Source organism: Polyodon spathula, chromosome 21 (genome assembly GCF_017654505.1).
Source record: "Polyodon spathula isolate WHYD16114869_AA chromosome 21, ASM1765450v1, whole genome shotgun sequence".
Lineage (NCBI taxonomy): Eukaryota > Metazoa > Chordata > Actinopteri > Acipenseriformes > Polyodontidae > Polyodon > Polyodon spathula.
In genome coordinates, this window is record NC_054554.1 from 28,184,897 (window position 1) to 28,212,555 (window position 27,659).

Consider the following 27,659-nt stretch of genomic DNA (forward strand, 5'->3'; position numbering starts at 1 on the left):
TCATCAAAGATGACCTCTGGCTGGACAATGCAAACATCTGAACTAATAGCTTACTTGGTGAAAGTTATGTTTTAGAAAGAATCACAGTGTTACCAATGTGGCACTTGTGTTGTTCGCTGCTATAAACACACAATTATTATTATTATTATTATTATTATTATTATTATTATTATTATTATTATTATTATTATTAAAAATCTGCTGAAAAGTACCTATTAGGTTTCACTTTCACATAGTGTTTGCAATATTTTCATTGCTACTGCTACCCGAAATATTACCACAAAACGATCCAGACACAACTTGGCACACGGTGCGCTCAGTACCTACCCAGCAGCAGCAGCAAATGCTAAATATCGTTTGCTGTCATTATTTTTCTTGATGGCAAGTAGACACGACAATGTCTCCCTAGCATGGCATTGCCCTCTGCTGAGACGACCCGCCGACTGTTATGGCATTTAGTTCAGTCTTTTTGGACCCTCTGTCCCGGAGCATCTTCAAGAAATTTGTGGTCATGCTGTGCTCCTTGCTTATTTCGCTGTACTTTCTCTACTGCCTCACAGACCGCAGCATTATGTCTAGCCCCGTCAAGGCTACGGCGGAGGACTTTGGGTACCTGGATTCAGACTTCAAACAGTGGCAGTCGGTTCAGAGAAAAATACTTCTGCAAAAAATAATCAGCCAGCCGGAGCAAGGTATGGCAGGACGCAATTCCTATTTTAACAGCGGTTTTACTAGAACTAATAATATCAACGGATTCCCCGCTGATAGAAAAGAAGAGGTCCACCAACATTACTTCAGACCTGCCCCGCGTATGCCCTCTTCAACGAACTTTGACGCTTTGGCTGGGACGCCGATTCTGCCTGGAGATACGGGGCGCAACTCCGGCATCAGTAAGATCAGTCTTCTGGGTGAAGGGACCAGAAAGCTTCCCCAGGCGCTCATCATCGGGGTGAAGAAAGGAGGCACTCGGGCTCTGCTCGAGTTTATCCGGGTGCACCCTGACATCAGAGCCGTGGGAGCAGAGCCGCACTTCTTCGATAGAAACTACGGCAACGGCCTCGACTGGTATAGGTAAGGGATCCAGTTAGTGGTAGACAAGGTCATCTTTGCGCAAATTAAACAAGCGCCTTATATCTGACAGAAACCAGGGTCTGTATATATTTTCAGTGGACCTTTTCCTTGAAACGAAAGCAAAGCTGCACCGTTTTTTTGCTCATTGGTGCTGCACCAGTGCCTCTTGCTCGTTAAAAAAAAAAAAAAAAAAAAAAAAAACTGTATATCCCACCCCCTCCCAAAATAGTTTCTCAGAATTCTAACTTTTGTTGCGAATAAAACAAATAGCTACTTGTATAGAATGTTGGTCATTACAACATGCGTTTTGCAATGGTGGGGGTTTTGTTTTGTTTTGTTTTGTTTTTTTAAATATAAAACACAAGGACATAATAAATATAAGGTTGCAGAAGTCGTCTATGCCAATTTCATTTCAGGTAATTCAGAATACTGCGTTTTTATGGCAATTCATTTGTTAAGCTGACTTTGCAAACTTTTGTTGCGTTATACTCCGTGGATAATTAATGGATTATTAGTGTTAGAAGTAGGAGTAGCCCTAGACTTAAATACATGTTTCAGCCTGTGTATACTATGCTATTTCTAAAACTATGGCGTTTAATTTCTAAGATATTATTATTTATTATTATTATTATTATTATTATTATTATTATTATTATTATTATATTATTAATATATTACTAAAATGTAAGTAGAAAAAATAAACGCCCATTAGTTTGCAATTATTATAACGTTAATAATTAATAATAAAATAATAATACTAATATAATATAATATGAGTCATTATATAATGATTATTATTACTACATTCATCGTTTTTATATACTAGCATGATTTTACATAAAAATAAGTAGGGTAATAAACGCCCATAGTTTATTATTCTTATTATTATATATTATTATTATTATATTATTATTATTATTATTATTATTATTATTTTAAGAAACGTTAATTCCAGTTGCATGTATTAGTATTGCGTCACTTGTGCATACAGTAGTTACACGTTTTAGAGTTAACGAATACATTGTCTACATTTTCTGAAGACAAAATAAAATAAAATAATATGAAGGTGTCCTAAAAGTATGCATTAATCTTTTTTTTTTTAACAGCATTTCTTACAAACATTAACAGATAAACAGCAGCATAACTGTGTTTTATTTGACATTGTTTTCTTGTTTGTTTGTTTTTTGTTTGTTCAATGGAGACCAAATTCAAATTTAGTGGCACATAATTGTAACTATATTGTTTGTTATTGTTAGATGTGTGGAATCCATATGATATCATTAAAAACTATTTCTTTTAAACTTTTTTAACAAATCAACAAAGTGCGTGCATTCAACGTAACGATTACCTTTGTATATTATAAACATGTACTCAAAATAATAACAATAATTATGTCGAAAAACAAGTGTATAAAAATGTATAATAAGAACAAATGCACTTTTGCTCATTACATAACGCCGTGACCATAGAGGTGATTTTCTAGAACGTTTCCCAGGAAGACCCAATTATCTCTCAGGGCCCTTGTGTATTTCGTTTCAGATCGATCCTGTTTGTGTTCATTCTCATCTCACAGAGCCCTCCGGGGGGATAACGAGTCCCGTCTCTGTAGTTCCCAGTGTAATGTGCCACTCCTGACATCATAGCACTGCTATTATGAAGGATTAGGTCAATAATGAGAGGTTACCTGAGCAACTCATCAGGAGTAATTCGCCTTTTGATTACCTGTTAACAGCCCAGCTCTTTTCCAGGGGGAGGGAGAGAAATCGCACCTTCTCCTCCCCCTTCCTTTAAAAAATGGATAAAACCCTCCTAGCCATGCAGAGTCTGGGTGTTTCACACCCACATTTAACTGGAGTTTAAACTGGAGTTCAAATTGAGTCTTCTGTCTGCTGGAATTTTTTATCCCACCTGAAGTTCAATTTGGGATTTTCGACTGAACCCAGTGTGACACAGTCCCGTTTGATTTATTTTACAGTCAAACGTGATCCCTTTCTTTTCTGTTTACCCTGTTTACCTTAGCCTATATGCCTTTTATCAGAAAGCAGACCTAGTTTATTATCCAGTTTGTTTACATCGATAGTTTGGAATGTAGGGGCACAATTTTGTCTCTCCAATTAAACCGGCTTGCCACTTCCTAATTACAGGTGCCAATAGACATGCTTCTGTTCCACCTTGCATTACTTACTGAAGGTTTGATTCAGCCCAGGAAGGGAACCTGTTTTTATTTTCAAAATTGTGTTTTTTATACTGATAACATTTTACTGCAAACATTTTATACAGCTGATATTTTTCTGATGAGCCAACAACTAAGGACAATTACACTAAAGCTTGTGCATTTAGAATAAAACACTCTTGTGATGTACAGTGTATTATGCTGGTGCCAGAACCATGCTGCAACTAATACAATATGGTTGTGGCAAAAGACAGCACACATTAGATTGCAGATGGCAACAACGCATTCCTGTATCTTTTTTTTTTTATTTTGAAATTTTACTCCAGTTTGACTCCAGTCTGAATACTCAATACTCTGTATCATTCCTATGTATCGGGGCAGACTTGAAAATTTAGACTGGACCTCAGTTTTGAAATTCAGGTATCTTCTGGAAAAATGGCTTCATAAACTTCCAAACTCTGCCCTTACTGTACATCAGAACACGAAAATGCAGAATTTATGCGGCACTAGAGGGAATCCAACTGTGCATTTGGTCCTATGTGGTGACGTGGACAAGCTACTTTCCTGGAACACTCCAGTACAGCTAAGTCGCTAGCAGCAGTTCAGCAGAATTAGAGACAGAGAATGAGAATGGGGGTTGTCACTGCTGGGTAAGCCTGTTTAACTCTTGGTTGTCTGGAATACTCCCACTCACATGCTTTGCATATATAGCATACCGGTCTTGTGGCTGTCCCTCACATTACAGATGCAAACTGCTTCCCTGACATGTATTCTGTGGTATCTATTAAAATCTGTATTTCCCTTTTGTAAATTATCTATCAAGATGGGCAAGGCAAATAGAGGGTCGTTGGGTCATTTTGGATAACAAGAAAAATTTTAATACCCTGAAAAAAGTCAGCATCAAAAAGATATATTTTCTTTCAATGGAGACCACATTTAAGCAACATTTTAATAGCTGTGTTTTCTATTTGAATTATGTTATCACAACTAGCAAAGTCTTTTATACACACTAAAGAGCTATGAACAAGTGTGGCATGTGCGGTTTTGAAAAGTAATTACATGCATGATCGGTACATTTTATTAATTACATTGGTCACATTAAATGAAAGCAGTGAAACAACCTCCGGGTACTCATAAAATCAGATAAGTGTGCTATTGTGATAGAGATAGAATGATTCTTGGTGTTAGATCTTCCTCCAAACCGGTGAGGGCGCTGTGTAAAGGGAACAGAGTACCCTCGACTGAATGGCCCAACAATTCATTCCCAGGGTTAAGTGGAAGTCGGCCATCTAGAAAGGGGGTGGAGCTACAGTACACTAAATCATCAACCCGGAAGGGAAACAATGTGGCAGCCGCAGATTGGAGGAGCGGTTGCACTCGTTAACCAAAGGGTCATGGTTGACGGTATATAAGGCGACATAGCGAGGTGATCGGTTCCTTATTATGGTTACGCTGAAACTGGAAGGACTAATTGTGAAACAACCGTGAGTGTTTTGTTTGTTTTGTCTGTATCGTCTTTAATACAACTGTTTGTTTGTTATTAGATTAGAGGGCTAACACGACCCATAGCTGACGCTTAAGCCAGCGTAAAACCTGGACAACATTGCACTTTGTATCACGGATAACTTATACTTCACCACGAGCACTACAGCACTCACTTTGGACTTTGGACCGTTTTTGTGTTTGTGTATATGTACTGGATACATCATAGCAGTAACAAGTATATCTGTGCCGTTTAAGACTTTGGCTGGTTCATAGTTATTCCCTGCGCCATACACACTGCTGTGTACTGCCAGCCCTCCTTTTGTTTACTGTTTGGTCATCAGACCCTTTTGGATTACAAAATAAAACAGAAACCATTTCACTCGTCCTTTGTTGTCCAGCATCCATAAAGGTATGATGCTAATTTAATTTCTTTGAGATCATAGCGTTAGTTAATGGCCTGCACTATATCTTCCCTTCCACTCTACTAATTTCACACCAATTTCGGAACTTTTTACAGTGGAATCGGACCAGTTCAGATTGTGCTTTAGACCACTGTGTCTGTCTGTAGAAGTACTGTATCTGTGATCGCCCCCCCCCCCACCCCCTCCGTTTCATTCTCAGCTTCCCGATCAGTCTTCCACGCTGCTGGAGTTTTATACAGCCCCTTAATCACAGGAATACCAGCCGGCGTGTCCAGTTTCAGTCCAGCGGAGAGCTTGTGTCAGGATACACCATGTCTCAGGAGCACTAACAGTTGCCTGACCTCTACGTGGGTCTGCTTAATTAATGGCAATAACACTCCGGGTGGTGGGGCCTTTTTATGTTTCCCTTTCAACTTGTGCTTCTTTTTTTTCTTTCCAGTTGGTGCTGAAGGAAAGGATCAAGGAGTTTTTGGAGGAGTTTTTGGGTCTGCGGTCTAGGGGTTAGTCATGTCAGTAAATGATCCTGGAGTCAAACTTGAGTCTTTTCGACAAGCACAAATAAAACTCAAGAACTAGCAGTTTGGCTCTTTAGATTTTTTGCTCAGTTTGTATCGCCAGTCATTAGAGCTTCTAGTCTTTCTCTAAGCAACTTTTTCCATGATATAGGGCTAGAAGATCAGTCTCACATTAAAGTCCCATATGGTGAACTCTGCTCTCTCCACAGTGAAGCAGTCATAGACAAGTGCAGTGTTTCTCCTTCCCCAGGGGACCATCCTCTGAGGGCAGTTCTGTGCTGTGTTGGTGTTGTGGTTTTCTAGTGCGTACAACCTTGCAGAGACCACCCGAACTTCACTTAGTGACCTCAAACAGCTGGCCAAAAAAAAAAAAAAAAAAAGGAAATGACTCAGGTCCATTATGAACTTGGTCTGACTCAACTGGTGGCCACGGCTCTATATTTTATTCTGTTCTTTAAGACTGAAAAACTTTTCTAAACTAGCTAGATTAGTTTTTTTAATAGGAAAACACTGGTAGAGTACCTCAACTAAGGATATCTGGAATAGAATATAATTTTAACAGACAAACTATAGTTACAATAATATAAAATCCAGTAATCTGATAGCTGCCTGCATTTTGTCTGATACGCGCTCCCATTTTTAAGAGGGTTTTCTTTTTTCAATAAGACATATTTCTTCACCCCCACTTTTGTTGGGCAAATGTTTGGTCCATTTGAACTGTGACCACCATATACATTTCATCTGATGTAATGAAAGGTCTATAAAGTCCACATTATGTGCTGCCCTACTTATGTTACACGCTGGCTTCTCCTCACCTGTTGTGCCCTGGAGTTTTTGTTTGATGCTGTCAGTCCGACTGGATTAGTCCAGACGAAACCAGCTAATGGGATAATTGCTCATATGAAAGCATGTATGACCTCTGGAGAAAGGGGTCCCATCTGATCCCTGCACCCTGGGCTCTCGCATCACAGGACCTTGAAATAAAACAACAAACAACTGCTATTGTCCCAGTAAAAAAAAAAAAGATTTTACAAGACACATGAGTGTAAATTGATTAGTTTTTCAGCCTTTTTAGTGCAAACTTGAATAATGTGCTAGGATAATGCATGTTTTGTACAGTGTTACAAATGAATTTGATTTCTAGGGGTACATTTGATCATATGCCTGTGCATATGTGTCTGTGTGTGTGTGTGTGTGTGTGTGTGTGTGTGTGTGTGTGTGTGTGTGTGTGTGTGTGTGTGTGTTGTGTGTGTGTGTGTGTGTGTGCGTGTGTGTGTGTGTGTGTGTGTGTGTGTGTGTGTGTGTGTGTGTGTGTGTGTAGACCTTCTGCTTCTCAGCGAGACCTACAGTGCAGTACAGCGGTAAACAAAGGGCTCGCTGGGCAAGCAACCAACACAGGCTGGCTGCAACTGATCATCCCAGCAAGGAGGGCTACACTAATATTTTCTATTGTTTCAAATAGAGAGCTGGCACTGGGAAGTTTTCACTCAAACATTTTGAAAAAAAAAAAGAAAATGAAGAGAACACTCCTTTTAAGTTTTGTCAGTTGATAAAGAAGTTTGTGCCTATCATACTCTGACAACATGTAATTTGCTGGATTGGTGATACAAACCCAAAGAAGACACTTAGGTCTGTTTGGCTGAGAGGTTTGGGCACTGAGCTGCGATTGTTTACAGGCTCCATAACTCTGCAGTGGGGAAAGGAGGCGGTGGGTTTCACTGGGTCGGTAGCTGGAACAGAGCTTCTGTGTAGACGGTAGCAGGTTCAATACAAACAACCACGTATCTGGGCAACAGCATGCTCACTGGCAGATATTTATTTTTGACTGACACTGTACAACCCTCGCCACTCTGCTTCAGAGGATATGCACTTAGAAAGAAAAAGGGGCTCCCTTACAATTACAAAGTAACGTAATACCTGAGTGTGAGCACGTGCATGTTGCCTTTGTGTGCCAAAGTGATTATCATGGATATTATTATAAAGAGAATCTGCTGGATGCATTAGGTTCCTCACCTTCTATTCAAAGAATGTGCAAACCTCTGCATGAATGTGACCTAGACAGGTCTTCACTTTAGCATCAGGTTTTGACAAGAGCGTGGTACTAGCTGTTGTCAGCTGCTTGTATTCATGCTGGAAACCCCCTGTGATTCCCACGGAGTTACACCTTGGGTTTTTTTTTTTTTTAAATTTTCACCACAAAAATAAAGACTGTTCTAGTGGCAGGTGCTAATTGGCCTCGCCACATACCCACAAGCACTATGGGAGTCCGAGCCACAGCCACAAGGGATCTTGGGTTCATCACAAGCGAAAGGGTCATTGTTTATTATTAGACTGTCCTATTAAAGCAGGGCACACCTGCTGCGGTAGAGGTACTGTAATCTCATCTTGTGTCCAATCAGCGCCCTGAATTGAAGGCAAACCCATGAGTGGGGCCTTAGATGGTAATCTTTTGTAACAGAGAGGGGACGAGCTGATAAGCAAACACAGCTGGGATAGCAGTGAACAGCTTCAGCACCCCTGCTGCCCGACTTTTTGTCATCCTTATTCTTGAAACAATAATTAGTGTTCTGGTCTAGTGCAATACCTAAAAGCTGCATTTGTACTGTAAGCAGGTATGGTTTTTAATTCAGCCTCTTTAATGTAGTCTGTCCCTCTTACACAATTAGTAATGAGTATAGTCTTGGATACAGAAGCCTACTGAGCACATACTATGTGCCCACTGTGACAAACAGACTTTCAACAGGTAGATGCAGCTTTTATATATTGCAGATTACAGGAGATAACATTTGCTCTACCGACTCGTCATGCGCGGGACACTGCGTTTCCATGCAACAGACGTCGCTAATGTATTTTGTATATGGCGCTCTGGTAGAGCTGTTGGAAGAGGCCAAGATGCTGTCTGTTTTCTGAAGCAGGGGTATTTATGGACTGTGGAGCTCCAGCCAAACCCAGATGAAAACATGCTCTTGTGTGCACATGCTTTTGTAATTATATTCTAGAGTACTGAAGTCAAACACTTTGACATCTCTGGCATGGAGCTGCGGTGCCTTGGCCTCACTCTATGTGAAACATCATGGTTCTATTATGGATTTTTCTTTGGACAATAATAATTTTAGTTTCCACATGTTTATACAAAAGATTAGCATAACAGACATCCCTGAGCAAAAAAACATGAAATTGTACATGGGAAAACTATGATCGGTTATGAGTGATATGTATGGTATGTTCATATCATAATTTTCAACATTTTCACTACAGCAGATTTTCATAAGGGTGTGCTCAAAGCACTACTGTGCAGACTGCTTTGAGTTTATTAGATGCAGCCAGGAAGCTGTTTGAGAAAATGGGTATTAGTTTTGTCAGCTCGGCCGATATGCTTAATGATTTTGCCAGCATCAATATATAAGCCAGAAACTCAATTATGTAAAATTTAAATGGCTGTCAATGAAATGCAATTATTACTCATCTACCTTTCAGTTACAGCAGGACGCAAGCAAGAGATGGCTAACCTTTTCTTTGCTGTTGCATATCTATAAAATACTGACTACTGTTTAATAGCTTGGTTGTAAAGGGGCAGCAGTTTTGTTGTGTATAGACTAGACGTTTAGTTTATATTATTTTATCACTGCCCTTGGCACAACCCACAGTGCAGCATGTCATGCAAACCCATGTACCTCAATAGAATGTATTCTTGTGTGCAGAATCTATCAGACGTAAGACTGCCCCCTGCTGGTGAGATAAGACAATACAGCATAATCAGCTACTGTACTTACTTTAAGCTGATCCTTTAGTGTGCATTTTTCTTTTTTGGGGAAAGTTTATTACTGGGCTGCGAAGTGTAGTTGAACTGCATCTTAGCTTCACTGTAACAGTCTACAATGTAATAAAATGATTGAACAGCAAAGTTAAGCGCAGTCATTGTGCTTCATGTATTTTCAGCCTCATTGACGCCAGGCTCACGTCACTCAGCAGTCTGTTCTACTTCAGTTCAGTTGCATTGCTGGTAAACTTGTTTCTAAAAACAGGGATAAAGACCACGATTAGATGATCATTGACTCAATGCCCAGGTTTCTCACAGTCTGCTGCTTACAATTACAGTGTGCTTCTAGTCAATAGCTGGGAGGGCTCCACATAAGGAAACAGGTTCTGCCCATGTTTGGCACAGAGTTTATGAGCCCCTGAATCAATGCAGAACATCCTCACTCAAACCTTTTTTTTTTATTCCTTTGCATAGGCTAAACTATATTGTTCTTCCATTTGGCGTATAGAATTTGATGCTAGCACTCTTATTTCTCATATTAAAACAATAAGACATACTTTGCATGCTCACTGCTGCTCAGCATTGACAAGTCAACAGTGTAAAAAGCCATGTGTCCAGAAGCGATAATGTGCCTGGAAATGTCCATTGTCTTTCATTGCAACTTCAGTGCTGAATGACTTCATGTTGAAAACTAATCTGATATGGATTGTGGATTGTTTGTGAAATTCCATTGTGGATCTGAGACATCTTCTACATTTACGTAAAACTGCATTCATATTCAAGAAATATTATGATTTGCATGTCAGTCGTTATTGACTACAAAGTATATTGATATGACAGGATTATGATACACAGCATTTATAATAAAAAAAAAAAAAACTTTTTATCAGTTCAGGGTATATTGGGATTATTATTATTATTATTATTATTATTATTATTATTATTATTATTATTATATTATTATTATTATTATTATTATTATTGGAACTGTTATTGAGCAATGCTACCTCCCAAGTGACCCAAATGAAAGTCTGTGGGGTTTATTTGTGTTATTTATTTTTATTTTCACAGATCCATGCTTTTTGAAAGACAGAGATTTACATATTAATGGCAGCTGTTCAGTCTGATTGGCTTTAATGTTTCGGGGATGTATAATAAAACGTCAGGGGAGATAGATTGTGTAATAATGAAGCTGCACCTAATTTATCAACAGTGAGGTCCAGGGAGAGACATTTCCCATAATGGGATTGTATACTCTGTCTGCAGTGCAATCAGAGTCATTCAGACAAGACGGGTGGTCTAAAACACAACACAGGAATTTAAACACAAGGTGAGCGTTTTCACCGTTTTAGGTTGGTACTCGTTAAGTGCAAGCAGCAGTAGTGTGCCACTGAATCAATTCCAATTAACGTGTTTTTGTGTGTTCTTGTTTGTTCGATTAAGTGAAAGATAAATTGCTTTCAATTAAATTACTAGTAGAGGCAACTGTCTTAGGGGAAGTGTACCAGATCTGTAGTAGATTGGAAAGAGAAATACAACACACATTGCACATCTGAAATCTTGCCTTTTGTATCATTTATGTTGTGTGCGCATGAAGTTCCATTGTTATCTACGGAATGAAGGAGGCCTGCTGGGTTATTCTCCACCTGAACCGAAAGAGGTCCTTCTCTAACATCTTAAAAACATTGATGTACCTATTAAGCATCAACTCACAATTACAGCACTAACTTTTTTGAAGCTGTACAAAGCACCCTGCATCGATAGCATTTCACTGTTCAGCGCAACTGCTGTTTTATAAGACAGTGCTACCAGATCCCAATAGTGTTCCAGAGCCACCAATAGTGCTTACTGGAAACACATGACTTTACCTTTGCAGTATCCTGTGTCCTCCATATCACAGCAATGTTTTTAAAACTCACCCCCCATCATTTTTTATATCTCTTGATTCACACATTGTAGGTAAATCAACTTGGAAAATACTTTTTTTCAACTTTTACTCGGGAACGTTTGCCAGGAGAAAGATTTTTTCTTCTAAACATCCCAGCATATCCATCTCGTGCTCCCTCATTGTTGCAAGACGGAGCGTAATCTGGATACACTGCAATCCTAATACTGCCGAGTATATCCTGAGAAATGTATTGCCCAGATTTATGACCCATGAGGCTTTATTAAACAATTCAAAAAGAACGGTCGACAATATGTGTTTAGCGATATAATGCTACAATGCAGACGCACACTTTGCAGGGTGTTCTGTAACACGTTAAGAGGACCCTTGTTACGTTTCAGGATCTGATTCTGGGGCATAAACCAGTAATGCAAGAGGGTCCTTCTATTATATCAGAGCCTTCGACACTTCCAAAAGGGGAGAGGTCCTTTAATCTCTGCACTTGCATTCCGTCCATAGATTTGCAGCAACAGGCGCAATTTGCCCTGGAGATCCTCAGAAGCTGATAATACTTCTTTAAATCATTACTAGGGGATTATCAGTCTTTCTTGATGTGATAAGTTTGGAAATCGCCGCAAACCGTGGAGTAGTCACTATTAATAATTAATCAGCCCAATTAGAGGAGCTGCATTATTCACAGTGAGTTGGGATCCCCTCCATTAAGAAATCTTCTCCCTTCTGTGTTCACGTCCCCTCTGAATCAGTACACACATGTAAAAGGCTTGCCACTGCCCCACGCAGGTACATCTCTGGCTGTGCACAGAAGTGAATGCACAATATTTTTATGGAAGGACAGTTAGGGTTTCTAGATTCGATTTTCTTCTTCAGAGTACTACAGTTTTAATTATATCCATTGCAAGATATATATGAATAGACCTTATTGGAATTATTACCCAAAATAACCTTCACTCTATTAGACTTCTATCCCACAAGTTTTGTACTGCATGTATTTGTGTCATTACTCAAAATGTGAATATACAAAGAGGACAATCCATTACTGCCACACTAAGCTAAATTAATAGCAGAGTCTTTAAGGAAGATTTTTGTATTGGAATCATTGCCCAACTAAAGACTCAAAACACTACAAACACTCAAATAAATCAGAAGCCACAAGCAGGATCGTGGAAAGGGCATTTTTCTATTCCCTGTGGTCTGCGAGGGGGCAGCCCAATAAAGAGCTGCTCCGAGTGATTGGGATTCATAGGCCCTCAAACCAGTCATTGTAATAGCTTCCTGTTTCCTCTCCACTGTTTACTGTGATCCAATCAGACTGATTTATTTTCATTTGCTTATCGCTTAATTAATGCTACCCTCGCCCCCACCCCCTGGCGACTGTAATTTCATTATATAAACAATTTAGAGACATTTATTAACACAAATCACTGCTCAGACTCATGATTTAAGGATTTCCTTTGCAGTGCCTGGGATCTGGCTGGTTGGCATTGCAAGCCAACAGAGGTCTTTGGGTTATTAATAGTGGTTATGTACAAAAACAACTAAAAAAAAAAGTTAAATCTAATTACATGTCTGTCAATTTGTCTTTCAGATAAGTGTTTTTTGTTGACAACTGGGGGTAATGTGTCCTGTTCAGAGAAATGCTAGTGAATAATGCTAGAAAAATAAGCATCCAAAGAGGCAGGACCCTGTGTCAAAGTAGCTCACATTAACATAGAGCTGCGGTTGGTTTTCTGGGTGCAGATGCAATGTTTAGTGAGAAATGTGAGCTTTGTTTTTGTTTTAGACCGAGTGTGAGTATTTTCTTTTTTTTTTTTTTTTCCTAAAGCAAAATAAATATCATAATTGCCCTTCTAAATGTTTACCACGTTTTTTTACAGTTTTACCATAATTGTGCCATGGTTATACTATGCACTTACCATAATATACTAATATGCTTATTATTATGCTTTACCATACCTCCCTATTCTTTAAAATGCTTACCTGTGCTTTGCCATGCTTTGCCATGCTTTCGCTATGCTGTATTACACTTTGCTAGGCTTTTGCTATGAGCAGCTGTTATCAGAGAATTTCTGTTAGAGGTACTTACTGTGTGTAAGAATCGCCACGTTAAATTTGTTTATTTCTGAGTGATTTTGTACTAAAAAGGAGGCTAGTTTGAGAGTGTCATTTATAATATTGCTATATATTAACGCTTGCGAAAGCTTTTACTGTCCTATTGAACTGAAATTAATTTTCTGGTCCCTAATCTGCTTTCCTCTATTGATGTGCTTCTCATAAAGACATGTGCTGCACAAATTATTGATTTACTTGTTTTCCTTGGGGCATTTCTTAAATTAGCCACAGCTTGCCAAAGGGCCATCATAGCTTCTCAAGCAACAAAGCCAATCGCAGGATACTGAACCCCAGAATCCTAGTGGAGTTACCATACCAAGCCCTTCAGCCTGAGAGGAAGCATCTGCCTATCAAAACCTCTGTAGATAAGAACAATTCCAACCTGTATAGAAATTCATCTCAGGAGCCATGCTGGATTTCGTCTTGTCAGCACTTGGGAGATAGACCTCCAAGGGGACCCAGCTGTGCTTTGGTGTATGAAGCTGTCTTTTGGGCTAAAACACAGGGAGGAGAATCTGCCTTGCCGTGGTTAAAATGCTAACTGAATCCTTTAACGTTTACCATGGTATATTTGCACAGTAATTTTGTGTTTAACTATGATTGTCCTGTGTTTAAGCAATCCATTGATTGTGCTTTCCCATGGTTTTACCATGCTTTCCCATGGTTCCCAATGATTTTCCATACTTCCCAATGATTTTCCATGCATGTCTGTGCTATACAATGCTTTCATTATGATATCCTGTGCTTTTCATGGATTTTAAACTTTAAAGGCCACAAAAGAACTAGAAAACGATTGAGGTTCACTGGCATTCTTCTTATTGATGACAAAACAGTTTTTATTTTCTTATCAAATTTCGTATTTTATTTTAATGTCTCCTTCCAGCTCTGTCCACTGCCACTTCACTTTGGATTGTGCCTATGTCTTGGTATTTTTTTTGTAATGTGCACCACGCAGCTCCAGATGAAGTACAGTAGACTTGATCCTCCCTCTCTGCATCCCCTGTTTAATCAGCGCTCTTGTTCCCTGTTAATGTGTTTTTTACACCATTGCATCAAGGTGAAAAATAATCCCATGATTACGTATGTGAATCATGCATATTTTCCGTTTACTTTCCCTCTGTGGTATTGGAACAGCTTGGTTCTAATCACCGTCTTATCTGAAATACGGTGCGAGTTCTGGGTGAATAATGGACAGGCTCTATAGAATTAGGACGTTAGTTGACAGATAATGCAGGAAAACAGATGCTAGGGATGCCCTTCCATAACAAGATACAAAATACCCCAGCTTGTTTGTAAAAAAGTGAAAATGAAGAGACATCCTTCTTGTAGATAAGTGAGGTCTACAGAGAGAGTGTTGAAAAGCTGGTCTCCCTCTCCTTTTTATTCTAACCCTTTGAAACAGCTGCAAAAAACAAATCTTCCACCTCAGACATGACAGCGATGAAAGCTGCTTTGTTAGGCATACAGGATCGGTAGTTACCTTCACAGACTGCAACCTCCTCTGCCAATCAGTTTTGAAGAAGGCAAGTAGGATGTTGTTCGGAGGCACTGAGCCCATTTTGTTGAGAAGATTAAGTAGTTTCAGTCACTGAAAATAAGCTGTTTAATGTGCAGTGGTAAGAACAGCAATACAAATTGTAAACTGGACAGCATTCTAATGCAGTTGCCAACACACATACATAATTAACTCAATCATTCATTTACAGAGCAACTGCTGTTACACTGAATATATAACATTAAGAAATATGTGTACGACTGCTTAAATATTAAAAAGTAGGTTGGGCACGATTATGATCTTTATGTTTCTTTCTGTTTTTCAATAAAAGATTATAAAATATTTCCTGCTGTGAGCTGAGCGATGGGGTTATGAAGAAGCAGGCTCTTTAAGTGTTTCACCACACTAATACTTTCTGTATAACATTTTTTGGTTTTGGTAGATTTCTGAGGTGTGGCAGCAGAACATTGTTCAGAAGTGAGAGGTTTGTTACTGGAGGGCTCTACAGGAGAAGCTTTTATGTTTTTTTTTTTTTTTTTTTTTTTTTTTTTTTTTTTTTTAAAGATTTCGGGTGTCATGCAAAAACGGTATTAAGAATGCAAATGTGTTCAGAAGTACTGCTGCTCCTCAATTATGAAGAAAGACGTTTCTATTAATCTCGTAAAGCAGATGTTTATTTCACATCTTGAATGAAGCGGCCGTGTAACATTTTTCCAACGACCACAACAGGGTAATAATACCAGTAGATAACTAGAAATAATTATAGAAACAGTTTAAAGAAGGAACAGAAAAGAGTGTGGAGCTTTTGCTTTTTTATTTTGATTCGATTATCGATCAAAAACGTGCACTTTTTTATATGGGCTTTCCTGAAGTCCTTTTTCTCAGCCAGAGGTTAATTGAATCAGACTCTAAGTATGGTCTAAAAAACACTTGAGCAGTCTTTTCTTCATGATCAATTCCACACAGTTTTGTTTTAGATTTGATACATCTTGGGATCGTATACGCTATCCACCCGAGGCTCTGTAAAAAGCTGCTTGAATACTGAGAAGGATTGAATCTGTTGCACTGCACAGATTTGAAAGGTTACTTTATTGCCTTTATTAAATTGCTCCAGATCTTCAGAGCGGGTCTCTGTGAGACAGTTTGGGAAAGCTTTAACATTTAAAAGCGCTGTTTTTGTTAATGCTCTTTAGATATTTCCTTCAGGGAGATAACAATGCATCTGTGGTTTGATGTACAAATTGCTTCATTTTTATAGGGGCTTCGTATATAAGTATACAAATAAATACAGGTGTTACTGTGAAGGGGCGGCATCTCGTTTCAGAATTTGGTTTCAATGATGACATCCAAAGCACTTACTGTCATAGGCATGTACGATCACAAACTGTAGAAATGCAGATCTTAGTAATATTCAACAGATTTGTCATTTGTGAATTTCTTGCTGAAGCAAACCAATGCTGAGCCCTTGTACTTAATACAATAGGCCAGCGCATTGTAGCTGATTCATGTGTAAATTTGCAGTTTGTGTCTTAGAGAGAGAGACAGATAGATAGATTTTTTTTTATTATTCAAAAGATTTAAAAGATATCCTACCTGAGTATCACTGCAAGACGTACAGCCATATTTGGTTTTGTTCCAACCTGCTTGATTAATGGAAGTGATAACTCGCATTATGCCTCCTGAAAACCATATATTCGTGTCAAAGCAATAACCCATATGCTGCCCGCAGATAAAGCATGGTTTAGAGTTTAATTTATAACACTACTTTCTTAAAAGGAAGATACACCAACAGGAGCCATACACTATATACCCTTTGTAGAGCATTAATAAAATGCATTAGGATGACATCGCTGTGGTCCTGTTTCAGCTGAGCATTGATTTGCACATGTTGATTGGAGATGACAGGAATAGTTTTCTCTGAGCTGGTAAGCAGGGTTTCTCTCTTCTTTTACTAGCGTTTTTTATACCCTGTACATATACAAGCCTGTGAAAGCCTTACCTTGGTCCATGGTGAGCAGTTACCTATGAAAAGCAGAAGAATAACATTGGTGTTTCTACATGTTTACTCTGGTGTACAATGAATAAAGAAAAGTGCAGTAAAGCATTGTAAAACAGCATTGAAAGCATTTGTATGGCACAGACAATTAAAATTCAATCAAATAAGCATACGTACAACATAAGAAATTATAAGAAATACACAGACTCAGGGCTCCTGAGTGGCGCGTCCAGTAAAAGCGTTCTGCGTGAGTGCAGGATGCACCCTATAGCCTGGACGTCGCTGGTTCGAGTCTGGGCTATTCCACAGCCGACCATGGACAAGAGTTCCCAGGATGAGGCGTTCAGTTGGCTCACCACGCACCAGTGACCCCTGTAGTCTGGTCGGGCACCTTCGTCTTCGACGCTCCCGAGTCAGCGCAGTGAACTGAGCCTAAAAAATAATTGGGCATTTCAAATTGGGAGAAAATAACAAAAATAATTGGAATGACTACATTAAAAAAAACACACACACACAGACTGAGCAAAGCTAGATTTAAAAGAAGGAAATGTGGCATTTAGATGCCAAAACATAACAATTAAAAGTTATAGGGAACAGCATCAGGAGAAAGGTATAGAAACATGTTCGGGAGCTTGAGACAGGGAAGGGAATTTAATCTCTTGAGCGGATGTTTTTCTGTTCATTGCCTTCCTTTTAAAACATCCCTATGCTCCGCATAGCTGCATTACCAAGACAGCTTAATGTTCAAAAGAATATAAAGGCATTAAACGACAATAGTAAAAAAGCATGTGCTAAAACTGGACAGGGATTCATAACATATGTTTCAGATCTACCTTCGGAGATTGTGTCCGTGAGATGAACTTCTTGTGCCATGTCCAAACCAAGCAAGCAGGGCAGGCTAAAAATCTGATCAATTTAGACAGAGCATTTCTGTTGAAAAGCTAACCAGGGAAAACATAAAACATTATTTATTTGTAAAAAAAAAAAAAAAAAAAAAAAAAGATGCAAAGTTTACTGCATTTTACCGTGGTGTACAAGCATAGTGAAAACACAAGGGGGAAAAAAACTTAAATCCCTTTTGGATAATCCCAAGGGGCTGAGTAAGGAGAGAGCTGTGGTTATGGAAGAGCAGATCAAGCGTGTATTATGCTACGATCCTGTTTCCACAAAACTGAACCATATTTCAGCACTGAAGCGCAAGGCTGACCCTTCTCGACTTTTCATATGGTCCCACTGAAGAACCCTTTCCTCCTGTACTTTTCTGCTTGTGCGGTTAAGAGGGGTAAATAATTCACAAGCTGTTTACCACAAAGATAGACTTGCTCTTCCTAAACCTGGGCTGCCTGAAAAACTGCTGATACGTTTAACCAGTGTATTATATCACACTGCAAAGATTGCTCTGTATGCAACATTTGAACATTTCATAATAAATCAGTTATAAAAAAATAAATAAATAAAAAATAACCCTTCCAGCATTTCCAGTACTGCATATTGTAATTGTTTTTTTTTAGCTATGTTTTAGGTTTTCTTCATATGGTTTTCTTTATATGAGAATAGCACTTGCTAGGCATTGTCATTTCCTTCCACTGGACAGGTGCAACACATTCCACACACCGGAGCAGCCATGTTGTAAGTTACAGTTGTATCGTGGGTAGCATCAAGTACTGTAAAAAAACAACTTTCCCTGTGCTCTGTATATAATTAAAAAAAACATTATTGTAGATAAATGGCTACTACAAGCAAAAGATGAAAAGTGAACCTCGTGTTTTTAATGAAAAATTGACAAATGATTTTTTTTTTTTTTTTTTGTGGAAATGAAATGCAAGCCTGTGTGCCTGATTTGTGTTGAAGCAATTTCTGTAATGAAAAAAGCAAACCCAGAGCACCACTAGCGAAACAAAGCAAAACAACTATGAAGAACATCAAGAATGACTGCGAATTTGATTGCACAGCAAGTCATTCTTACAAAGCCAGGAAAAAAGCTGGACAGCATTGTGCAAGCAAGCTATGCTGTGGGTAAACTCATTGCAAAAAAACTTAAACCTCATTTAGAAGGAGAGTTTATAAAGCATTGCATAGTTGCGACCGTCGACTAATTGGTTACAGAAAAAGAAAAAAAAATTGACAGTATGAGCTTACCTCGTAGGACAGTGTTGGATCAAATTCATGATATGGCTTAGAATATTGAAAGATTTTGTGGCTGATTTTGAGTTCTACCCTCTGACTATGGATGAGGCCACAGACATAACAAATACAGTCCAGCTGGCTTCTGTTCTGCGTGAAATCACACCAGATTTTGAGACTCTCTTTAATAGCAGTGCTTGGCACCACTAAATGTGAAGATTGAGAAGGTTACGTCGGCAATGTACGATCTTGCTACTGATGATGCCCCAGGTATGATTGGATCACAAACTTGTTGCCTTAATCAAGGAAAAAATAAAGTGCCTCAGTGTTGATTAAAGTAAGTCGATAGCGTATCACTGCATCATTCACCAAGAGAATCTGTGCACGCAGTCCATATGATTGAACAATGTAATGTCTGTAGCAGTATTAAGCATTAACTTTTCTAGAAGTAGCGGATTAAATAGCCGGCAATTTAAAGAGCTATTGAAAGACCTTGAATCAGAGTACAGCGGTTTAGTTTATCAACTGAAGCAGTTTTATGAACAGAGGGAAGAAGTGAAGCTTTTCGTGGAGATGAAGGGTAAACCTGTGGTCAAGTTGAGTGACCCCTAGTGGTGATGTGACCTGGCGTTCATGGTCGACATAACTCAGCACCTTTCAAATTAAAGTTACAAGGCCCTAACCAGCTTCTTACTTCCCTACTTTCAAACATAGTCATTTAAGTCTTAAAGCTGTGGGGAATTAAACTGAATAAAGACACCATTGTGCTGTTTTTAACTAAATTAAGTTGGTTCCCCACCCCTGTTCTACAGAGGTGGGCGTTACAAGTCTGTAGACCCTGTACATATACAAGCCTGTGAAAGCCTTACCTTGGTCCATGGTGAGCAGTTACCTATGAAAAGCAGAAGAATAACATTGGTGTTTCTACATGTTTACTCTGGTGTACAATGAATAAAGAAAAGTGCAGTAAAGCATTGTAAAACAGCATTGAAAGCATTTGTATGGCACAGACAATTAAAATTCAATCAAATAAGCATACGTACAACATAAGAAATTATAAGAAATACACAGACTCAGGGCTCCTGAGTGGCGCGTCCAGTAAAAGCGTTCTGCGTGAGTGCAGGATGCACCCTATAGCCTGGACGTTGCTGGTTTGAGTCTGGGCTATTCCACAGCCTGAAAAATGGCTGGAGAGTGCATTCTTCATTGCTGGAAGCAATACTGTTTCCTCTGCAAAGAAATATTGAGCCAATGAAAGGACTATTAGGACATTGGAATGACCATTGTTGTTATTTATAGCAGCGTCAATGGCATGCCACTGAAACCATAAGCCAGGGCTGTCGATCCTTCACCTTTTGCTTCTGTGTTTTTTATGTAATGGTCTACATAAAATAATCTTAATGTATTTTATTTCATTTCATTTAATCTTCTCTTCTGCAGATTCCGATGGAAATCGGTTTGAAGGTGTGAGAACAAATGTGATTGGCAGTCTTGAACAGTGAAAGAAACAGGGAACTGTTCAATGACAACTGGCATCAGTTAAACTTGACAAGTGCAACTTTTAAACCTAGAGAAATTTGATGTCAAATGTGGTTGTATTGAAAGTTAACATCTATGAACGGGAGCAGGGTTTAATACTTTGACACGTGGAATTCTGTGCCTTCTGTTTAAGCCTAATACTTGACTTGACATGAAATTACATTCACTTGATCAGTGGCTTCAAGTATAACTGCTTTGGACATTCTAAATGCTAGGAAATGACTGCATGCAACTTCATAACTTATTAAAATGTGCTCATTTCAGGGAATTGCAAAAGTTACATTGACACGTTATATATATATATATATATATATATATATATATATATATATATATATATATATATATATATGTCACCAGTATATGTAGTAACAGCTGTATTATGTGAGATTTTATACTAAAGACAGGACTCATTGCCTAGTCACAGATGACACTTGATGTATATTTGGAAACTGAAGCGAACATAAAAATCGTATAAGCCATAACAGCCCTGCTACTAAGGTTTAAAAAAAAAAGTGCTAACATTTGGTTCTTCAGATTCAAAATGACTGGCTAATGGGTTTAAATAGCATGTTCGTTAATCCTGAAATGCTGGCTTCAGCTCATTTGGGAGGCTGTCTACCAGAGTAGCAGGGATTTGGATATGAATCAGAGGCACGGAGTTGGTTCCAGTGAACTAGAGGATTCTGTCTCCTAAATCGATGACATTTTCAACACTCAAGCACCCACACTGTTGTACAGCTATATATTTTTAACCCTAAACATTTCATATGATGAAGTACATTTTGGAGCCAAACATCTGGAAAACAGAAGGTTTGCTGCACTGCAGACAGAGTGAGATCTGAAACACGTGTTGCGTTGTGTTTCGGTCAAGCTGGCTAGCGACAGAAATAGCAGACACTTTTATTTCAACAACAAAATTAACTAAAGATTTAAACACATGAAACAAAACATGCAAAATAAAAATAAAGTAATGCTCCCAAGCAGTGATATCAGAGCCAGGAAGAACAACCTGCTGTTCCCAGTCCTTTCCTTAAACTAGCGAGGGCACTGTCTCCCAGGGCCTCCTTTATACTGGTGGCAATCCCCAGATTAGTAGTCTATTAACCCATTTGGTGAATGGCCAAAATTTCACACCTGTATTTGCAGGTATTGGATTGTAACCATGTCCCTGCCAAACTTAAATTCAAATAAACAGAACTGTATTTACAAAAACACACAATGACACACACACACACACACACACACACACACACACACACACACACACACCATATTTACAAAATTACTTGTGCATGTATTTGTAGAGAGCAGTTTTCATTCAATACGATTATTGATGAATCAGAAACACCTGCAAGATGTAGAGAATTCTAAACTGCAAGAACGCAGTTAAACAAATAGCAAGTAACTACAATAGCAAGTAACTGCAAATAGCAAGTAACTACAATAGCAAGTAACTGCAAATAGTAAGTAACTACATGTTAGAGAGTGTTAAAATTAATTTTATTGTTTATTGTTTAGGCACTGATGTTTGAACCTCATACTCAATCTACAATAACAGTCTGGCTGTTATACGAACCGCCTCTCTTTACTGTTAGCACTTGCAATGTGAACGGGGAACCTCATTTTGTTGCAGTAGTTTGCATGGGGCTGGAATGACCAGTTGACACTGTGTGATCAAGAGTGTAACGGGTCAACACTTGACTTCTCTGGCTCACTATGAGCATCTGCTGCCCATGCACAGGATGACCTCTGTCAGTGACATGTGTAACCTCTGTGTCTGGTCATCTGGAAACCGAGTGTAGAAGCTGTAAATTTAGCAAATTGGCAGCTTCTACATAGGAGACAGAGACAGGGGGATGGAGAGAGAGTGAAGGGTCTGGGGTGGTAAGTACTGTACAGGGTTTTGGTTTTGTTGTAGCCCTGTACCCTGTGGGCCCACAGACAGCCAGTAAGGGCAGCTCTGGCTGCCATCAGAGCAGTAGTACTATAGTATTATAATGTCTCCAATGTCTCAGGCTTTAGGTTATTAACTATGCAATCGTGTCCCTTTCAGAAATTGAATGTACATGTCATTTCCCACAGCTAGTTACACTCTTACAGCTTAAAAGCAATATATTTCTTCATGCAAAGTTATTGCTGTTGTCTTCAAAAAATGTCAATATGTTTTTTATTACATCTCATACTATACACAGTAGCACTGGAACAATTTTTAAAGTGGGGGTACAGAAAGCCATTTAACAAAACTGTAACCACTGTATATGATGGAAGCCATGCAAAACCGCATGCTGCCGCACCCCCAGCACCCCTAGTTCCAGCGCCCTTGCCTATACATTGTAAATGGTGCTGTCAGGTGATGCCACTTTGTGAGACTACCTCCTTGCTGTAAATGGTACATGCAGAAAGACATGTTCTTTAAAGCCCGTCTTTGGGGAAACTAGGTGAGAGAAGACTGATTCAGAAGCTGCTTTTATCCACTTGACGCAGGTCACTATCCTGAAAAGGTGGTATGTACAGCAAGAATTAACGTCTTTCCTGCTGTCTCTGTCCGCTGGAAAAGTCCATCTGACCCCTAGGGATGCAGAAAACAAACTGCAGCTAAATTCCTCTTTTGCAGTAATTTCTTTTTTTTTTTTGCTATTTTCAAATTTTAAGTGAAATTCAAATCTGGGTAAATTGTTTTTTTTTATATCCCCTTCAGTCACAAATTTGTAATTTTTAGAAATGAAAAAAAAAAGTTTCTGTGAACTCTACGGAATTTGAGAAGTTGCCCTGCCATAACTTGAAAAAAAAAAAAAACATACATGCATTATAAAATAGATACATAGCTAGGAAACTTAACATGATACCATTGTGCACACAGTGACTGAAGGCGATATACAGCATAATTGGAGTGCAAAATGGTGCACAAAGCCATACCTTGAAACCTTTTACAAAACTGTCAGATTTACAAATTCCACTTCTCTGTTTAAAGTACTGGGGTAAAAAACAGCCAAAAGCAGGTACTCTTGGCTATTTCACCTTGATCTGATGTGTAATTACATCTCCAAGACTGAACAGATCTGTGACATCAACTCTGTAGCTGTAAGGGATTTCCCAATTGGGCTGAACTGCAGCTATTGTTTCGATAATCAGATAGCCCCCAGTGGCCTCAAGGGTCTATTCCTCTGAGTGGGGAAAATAATGAGCCATTAAATGGTGGCATTATGGTTGAGACAGCATTTGATAGCTTTGATCAACGGCTACTGGGAGGTTTTAATAGATTACTATTGGGCTGTACTAAATGTGAAAGAATAAAATAATTTACTGAGGTTCATTCAGCTAATCCCTACAGCTCCCATTGACATTTGACTTCATCCACCAAAGACCCACATCATGTACATTTCATCTACATGTTGGTTCAGTAAATTGTATTGTACTATAATTGAATACCTTGTGTATAAGCGTTCTCTTATATAAGTGAATATGTCGTGAGTAGGGTGTCTCTTATTGTACAAAGGATGTCATCTCGTGCAGTTTGGGTGAGAGGACCACAAAGCAAACTGATTTTTGAACATTGAATTAGGTGTGGTGTACTATGCACAGGTGGACATCTGTACACAGGGTAAGATGTACTGGAATATTGGCAAATACTTCACTCTGATTGGTTGATTTTTGATATGTGGTTTATAATTGTTAGAAGACATGTTATCTTATGCAGTTTGGATTCTGGCTGTCATGAAAAATTACGTATAATAAGAGACATTCATTTATTAATTTATTAATAAATCAGGAAAAAAAGATTGTACTGGTAAAGGGACTCCGCGTGAAGTGCAGGATGTGCCCTATAGCCTGTAGATCGTTCGGCACCCGTGGGCTTGCCTGTAAGTTGCCCAGAGCTGCATGGTCCTCTGACGCTGTAGCCCTGAGGTGGCTACATGGCGGTCCTGCAGGTGAAAAAAGAAGCGGACGGCTGACGGCACAAGTTTCGGAGCATGAGTGTGTTCTCATTCAGTGCGGGGGTGGCATCGGTGAGCCCGGTTGAAATAAAAATAATTGGGCTTTCAAAATTGTGGCGAAAATGAGAAAATTGTTGGCGATTCCAAATTTAAATAATAAAAAAAAAAAAAATGTTTTTGTGTGTTCCATGCACAATATGTACGCTTATATTTGTTTTCTGTCTTTCTTTTGTGACTCGTAGCTGATCATTTTTTTTTTAAAAAAGCGTACACTGACATTTTCTTTTCACTTTTACCTCATATAATTATTATTGTTTGATTTAATTGTATATAAACCCTGGGACTGTCAAGATGAAGAATAGGGCACAAAACACAGCTAAGTTGAATGTTCTTTGTCAATGCCTAGCTTTGAATGGTATTTCAAGTATTTTAAAGCTGTCTGTTCTGCTGCTACCCAGCCTACTCCTTAGTCGTGTGATAACTGGAAAACATGTCTCTGAGAATAAACTCCTGGGAGGCATTCAACATGAATCAAGCTTTACAACATCTTAAGCAAAAGCAGTGCTTCATGGTTCTCTAAGGGCACTGAGTACATAGCTACATTTCTTTGGACAAGTATGTGTCCATATATCTTACACTTAATTGCGAAGAACTTCTCTCTAGTATTAGCACTGATATGGTCAAGGATTATGTAAGGACAGTTTCGTTTTTCATACTATTCTGCATAATAGATCTCATCACAAAGACATCAATACCAGATCTGCTAGAAAACCAATCGGAAAATCAATGGGAAAACCATCAGAAAATCGTCAATAAATTGAGTAAACAAGACTGGATTTATTAAAAATATAATCTTATTCACCATCTTGCATAATAAGTAAATAAATTGAGGCACACAATAAGAAAGTTAGTTGTTTTTTTTTTTGTTTGTTTTTTTTTTACTTCGATGCCTGTTGTTGGCAAAATGTGGACAACATTATATAAATATACTGATATAACTGATTTTGATCAATGTCCTGTCCTGTCAATGCCCATTCTTCCCCACAGCCTGCTGTGTTAACCCCACCTTCTCTTCTGTCCCTCAGAGACCTGATGCCCAAAACCCTGGAGGGTCAGATCACCATGGAGAAGACCCCCAGCTACTTTGTGACCAGGGAGGCCCCAGCCCGGATCAGTGCAATGTCCCGGGACACCAAGCTGATCGTGGTGGTTCGGGACCCTGTCACCAGAGCAATCTCCGACTACACACAGACTTTATCCAAAAAGACCGACATTCCCACCTTCGAGAGCCTGACCTTCAAAAACAGGACTACGGGGCTCATTGACACTTCCTGGAGCGCCATCCAGATCGGTATCTACGCCAAGCACCTGGAGAACTGGCTCCAGTACTTCCCCATGAGCCAGATCCTCTTTGTGAGTGGGGAGCGGCTGATCAGCGACCCGGCCGGAGAGCTGGGAAGGGTCCAGGACTTCCTGGGCCTCAAGAGGATCATCACAGACAAACACTTCTACTTTAACCAGACCAAGGGCTTCCCGTGCTTGAAGAAGGCGGAGGGCAGCAGCAAGCCCCACTGCCTGGGCAAAACGAAAGGCAGGACCCACCCCAACGTAAACCCAGAGGTGGTGCAGAGGCTCAGAGACTTCTACAGGCCTTTTAACATGAAGTTCTACCAGATGACTGGTCACTTGTTTGGGTGGGATGACTAAACAGATGATTTAAACACCAACATAGACAATTAGGATGTATGTGATGTAATGGAGCACTTGTTGATGGTGTCAATGCTGGGGTTACAGTATTTAGTTCCCTTGGGATTTGTTGGTTTCTACCAATTGGCTTCCCCTAGCTGAGCCAGGAATATTATGTTCTCAGGCAATAAATAACAAAATAACTGAATAGACCTCGAAACTACTACAGACCATAATATGAAGTATTATCCTCAAAACGTATATGAACATATTGCACTTACTGATATGCAAATTCTGTACAGCCCTCAATAGTGTTTATTATTTAGACTTTACAAGTGAAACTGGCAGAAACACTGGCCTTCAAATTATTCATGTGCTGAGCAAAGATAATGCAGTAATACCATTAATACTATACTGTTTTAATATAGTTGTTGTCCCATTGCACATCTGATATGTGTTCAAAAGGAATAAATTATATTTAAAAAAAAAATCATATTTTTGGAACTTATTTATCTAAAGTACAAGCCACATAAAAAGCTATTTTAAATACTCCATCATCTTTGCTGTATGTTCTTTTCTTATATAATGTTGTCCTCTGCTCTTATAAAGGTTCCCTGTTCTGTACAATTTGTTTTTTATAACAAAAAACAGGAGAAAAAAAACACGATTATTTTTGTGGAGTTTACATAACCTTGGTTCGTTTCTCATATCTACAGAATACTTTAACCATTGGTGCTATTTTCTGTATATTAAACTGTAATTCCGTTGTTACTTAATTTAAGAGTTTTAAAAGAGAGCACATGTTTAACAAAAAAATTTTAAAAAACGGGTATTTATTCAGCGCTTTGTCTACATGTGTGTTTTTTTAATAGTGTCCTTAAAGGGATCATTAATATAGGCATGTTGCTAATAGTCCATTTGTGTTTGTGTAACCTGTTTAATACCCTACTGTGTGTTTTCTGAATGATTCTCTATTGTCCAACAAATCACAGAAGCAGGCGGCATGCTTACCCTATTTCTCTGGAGTAGGCACTTTTGTTTTTTTATTTCTTAGTTTGTTTTTTTTAAGTGTGGCTGCAAAAACTTCATATAGGAGGCTCCTGTATAATTTATAAACTACAGCCTCTTGATGGCTCAGCACAATCCTATAATGAGAACTGCACTGTGTACTGCTGTTCATGGAAATCATTACAATGCAGACTGTGTTTCATTATAGGCTGATAGCTTACATTTCTTTCAGTTAAAAACAGCCTGTAATGTTGCCTTACTAGAGTTTCAGTTGGTTTTTGTATCTCACAAATCTCCACCGTTCTGTTCTTTTATAGCAGCACCGCTCTTCTGAACGAAAGCTGCTTCGTGTTCGTGGAAAAGTCTTACCACAGTTTAGGTGAAATGAAATGAGCAGTGCTGGCTAACCACCTGTAATAGAGCTAAAACAAA

General features: G+C 38.8%; 1 protein-coding gene across 1 annotated transcript; it reads left to right on the forward strand.

The window, feature by feature from the left end:
* Positions 1-231: 231 nt before the first annotated feature.
* LOC121296171 (heparan sulfate glucosamine 3-O-sulfotransferase 3A1-like) lies at positions 232-26,627 on the forward strand. The gene is made up of 2 exons (XM_041221443.1): positions 232-1,071; positions 25,619-26,627. Exons 1-2 carry the CDS (start codon positions 449-451, stop codon positions 26,238-26,240), a joined length of 1,245 nt encoding a protein of 414 aa, XP_041077377.1. The 5' UTR covers positions 232-448; the 3' UTR covers positions 26,241-26,627.
* Positions 26,628-27,659: the final 1,032 nt, after the last annotated feature.

What these genes read in the sequence shown, in the direction of transcription:
- LOC121296171 (XM_041221443.1), top strand. Translation starts at nt 449, where the DNA reads ATGGCATTTAGTTCAGTCTTTTTGGACCCTCTGTCCCGGAGCATCTTC. An exon ending in AACGGCCTCGACTGGTATAG is followed by an intron (nt 1,072 to 25,618) that starts GTAAGGGATCCA and finishes TCTGTCCCTCAG; the next exon opens with AGACCTGATGCCCAAAACCC.